Source organism: Chelon labrosus, assembly GCF_963514085.1.
Source record: "Chelon labrosus genome assembly, chromosome: 2".
In the NCBI taxonomy this organism is placed as follows: domain Eukaryota; kingdom Metazoa; phylum Chordata; class Actinopteri; order Mugiliformes; family Mugilidae; genus Chelon; species Chelon labrosus.
In genome coordinates this window covers 24,976,721-24,980,228 of record NC_140338.1, presented here as the reverse complement: position 1 = coordinate 24,980,228, position 3,508 = coordinate 24,976,721, and the positions used below count along the sequence as shown (strand labels likewise).

At 44.2% G+C, this 3,508-nt stretch overlaps 1 protein-coding gene across 1 annotated transcript; it reads left to right on the top strand.

The window, feature by feature from the left end:
- Positions 1 to 796: 796 nt before the first annotated feature.
- hmx1 (H6 family homeobox 1) lies at positions 797 to 3,170 on the top strand (the record flags this gene model as incomplete). The annotated part of the gene is made up of 2 exons (XM_084554640.1): positions 797 to 1,094; positions 2,333 to 3,170. The coding sequence occupies 2 exons, from the start codon at positions 797 to 799 to the stop codon at positions 2,947 to 2,949; spliced, it is 915 nt and encodes a 304-aa protein (XP_084410766.1). The 3' UTR covers positions 2,950 to 3,170.
- Positions 3,171 to 3,508: the final 338 nt, after the last annotated feature.

The following is a 3,508-nucleotide window of genomic DNA, read 5'->3' as shown; positions in this document are numbered from 1 at the left end:
TGTGTCCAAAAACTGTAACTCTAAAGCGAATAACATCATGCCACTTTGAACCAGCACTGGATTGATTTACATATGTCTCCATAATACCAAAATATTCACATCCGCAAGCTGCCCACAAAAAGACCCAAAATTGTGTAATGGGGTTTATGGACATCTAAAACAACAGATTTTTGTTAAGAGCATAAAAGTGGCAGTATGGATACAACACACATACGCGCGCAAACTCTTATATTTGATAGAATCCACGCTGTCGTTCCCTGGCGGATCTTTATTTTGATTTGCACTCTAATTGACCCAAATAAATCATGCTGTAACACGAACAGAGGTTTTCCTCCTGTGTGCGGGGCCTCGAGGGGACGGGCCTACACGTGAACACACACACACACACACACACACTCTCTCTCTCTCTCTCTCTCTCTCTCTCTCTCACACACACACGCAGCAGCAGGGGCAGCAGCAGCAGCAGCAGCAGAAAGCGCGGCTGACGCATGAGACAGTAATTCTCCTTTCCTTGGAAACCCCCATTTGCTATTGTGCTCATCCAGTCGCTGGATGTCCTCGGTCATTAATCGTCTGACTTGACGTTTCACTGTACTGCTGCTTCCATCTCTCTGACTCCCTCGCCTCCCGCTTGCACCGAGGAGACCCCCGTCTCGGCCATGACTCCTCGTCGGACCGCAAAGCAGAGGCAGCGACGCTTGAAATGACTGTTCGGACTTTAGATTGCCTTAAAGCACGTTCAAAAGATAATCCACTGGCTTTCTGTGCAATAGCTCTGTGACATCGGGGGAAAAACATGCAGGAAAAGCTGACGGACAACCGGGCTCCCACCTCATCAAGGGCGTCGTCGTTTTTCATTGAGAATCTTTTGGGCAAGGGGAGGAATAGGCAGGAGTCGATGTCGGACAGAGGTGGAGGGCATGCTGGTGAAGAGAGAGGGCCAGCCGATCGTGACATACACGCACATCCCGCTGATAAGAGCGCTCCAGCGCCCGATGGTTCCAGCTCCATAGTCTGGTCTTCTTACGGAGACTCGCCGTTGCAGTACCGCGGGGGGAATACCTTGAACTTCAGAGCTTTGGAAACGCCACACAGTGAGTACAGAATATATTGTGTACGTCCTGGAAATACATGGTTAATTAACAAACACCTTCAAGGAACAAATGCAAAACATTCCATGCAGGTAGGCCACATTACGCTTGGGGCATTTTAACCTCCAAGTGCTGTTTCTTAGCACTGCAGTTCGTTGCTACTTATTCTAGTTTTATCGATTGGTGCGTGCATTTGACCATATGTTTTTTAATGTAAAAGGGCAATTTGCTTATATCATCTGGTGCAGGAGTGAACTGCAGAGTTTAGATTTCAGAATAATCTAATGACAAATGAGTCTTAACGAAGAGCAGTGCGTGTCTGATCTAAACTTTGAGATCACATTTGCAACTTATTTATACATCTGTTCTTTAAGTAAAGCTAACAAACTTAGGGCGAGTTGAGTATGAGAACCTGACTCTTAGCAGCAGGGCACTCACCGTCAAACTTTGAAGGTTAACGTGCACCTAATCTGTAACGTGTGGTATTATTTAATCCTTTATGGATCAGAGGCTGACACGTACATCGAACTGTCAAATAAACAGACTTAAAGTTTTTCATGTCTGATCACGATAAACGAAATTCATCCTCCTCCACATTACATGACTCCCTGACGTCTTAAGATCCATTACACGGTTTGAGGATTACGCACAAGCAACAGAATACAACTAAAAACAAAAGCAGCAGGACTGCCAAATCAAAACAAACTGCCCATCCCTTTCGTGTGTACAGCCAGATGCTTTAATTTTACAATTTAATTGTCACCATCTTGTGTTATGACGGAAGCCCCTGGTAAATAATGATGCCCACACCTGAAATCGATATTGGGTGACTAGGGCATAAGCTTTTGTTACGATTTTGTTTTATGTGTACCACAATTGGGCCTAAAGCAACTATTCCACTGCTTCCCATGGGCCTGCCATCTAATCAAAACGCATAAACTTCGCCTACAGGGATTTTAACTGTCTGTTGATGATAGGGCGAAAACACAAATTTTATTTTAAATAAGTAAAATCATCAGATATGCAACGTTTTTATTCTTTTATCATGTTTCTGGTGTTTTGTTTAGGTAGATAGTGGTTATTTTTCCTTGGTTTATTCTGCCATGACTACCCACATAAAAAAAAAACATATTTTAAGGACACAAACACAGTCTGCTAGACAGCTCAACTCAAGATCACTGAATGTTTACAAATGTTCGTTTCTCTGTTTTAACGGTAAACGTTGTTGATTTGTCTCCCAGGTCCAAGGGACATTACAAGTTCAGAGGATCCCTGCTGCTCCATATCTGCCAGTGACAGGGATTCACCCGCCGTGTCAGAGCCAATAACCGAGAGCAGCGACGAAACCGACAGGAAAACGGGCGACAGCAACCTCACTGACGACAACGAGGATGCGCAGAACGCGTTTGACGCACGATCAGAGCAAGACACATCGTCGGACCCGAACTCAGTCCGGAAGAAAAAGACACGTACCGTGTTCAGTCGCAGTCAGGTGTTTCAGCTGGAGTCCACTTTTGATGTGAAACGCTATCTGAGTAGCTCGGAGAGGGCGAGTTTGGCCGCATCTCTCCACCTGACAGAGACTCAGGTTAAAATCTGGTTTCAGAACCGTAGGAATAAATGGAAGAGACAGCTGGCGGCTGATCTAGAGGCGGTACATATCCCTAACTCGACCCAGAGGATTGTCAGGGTCCCTATCCTTTATCACGAGGGACCCACTCCCACTGCCGCACTAGGCTTCAGCTTAAGCGGGCATCCAGTGTCTCCACCTGGCTTCTCCAGTTCTATCAGCTACCCTCTGTCGTCGTTTGCTCACTCCATGAGCATGTTAAGATCGCAGATGACCGGCTTGGTGTGAAGACTATTCAGCACTGATCTTAAACTTGTTATTATTAATATAAATCCACCTCGGTAACATTAATTGTGCAATAACCCTCAGTGCAGCAATGAAGTGTTTCCTGCATCCAAAGGTACAACAGAGTCCGTGATTACTACACAAAGTGATATTTATCTTCATAAGCTTCTACAAGAGTCTGTGCTCTTGTCACAGTGGTAAACTATATTAGCAGCCAAGCATGGCAAGGCTGAGGGCTATGGAGGCCATAGCTGTTCATGTACTGTATGTTTGAATACACACATATTTTTGCAAATTTTTATATTTAAAGTCACAGATTTTTTTCCAACTTTGTCACTTTTTCACATAATAAACGAATACAAATCAAACACTAAATGATCCGCGTTTCTGTTGTTTGTATACATTCAGGTGACCTCAATTGTGTCTTCATTTCTGATCATTCTGAACATGCAGGATCCTCAGCTCGCAGTAAATCCATAGCCTATGTGTTTGTTTGTTTTATTGACGAAGAACAAAATTTGTATGTCTTTTTCAGGAAGTGTAGCTTTATAAACTTCTTGAG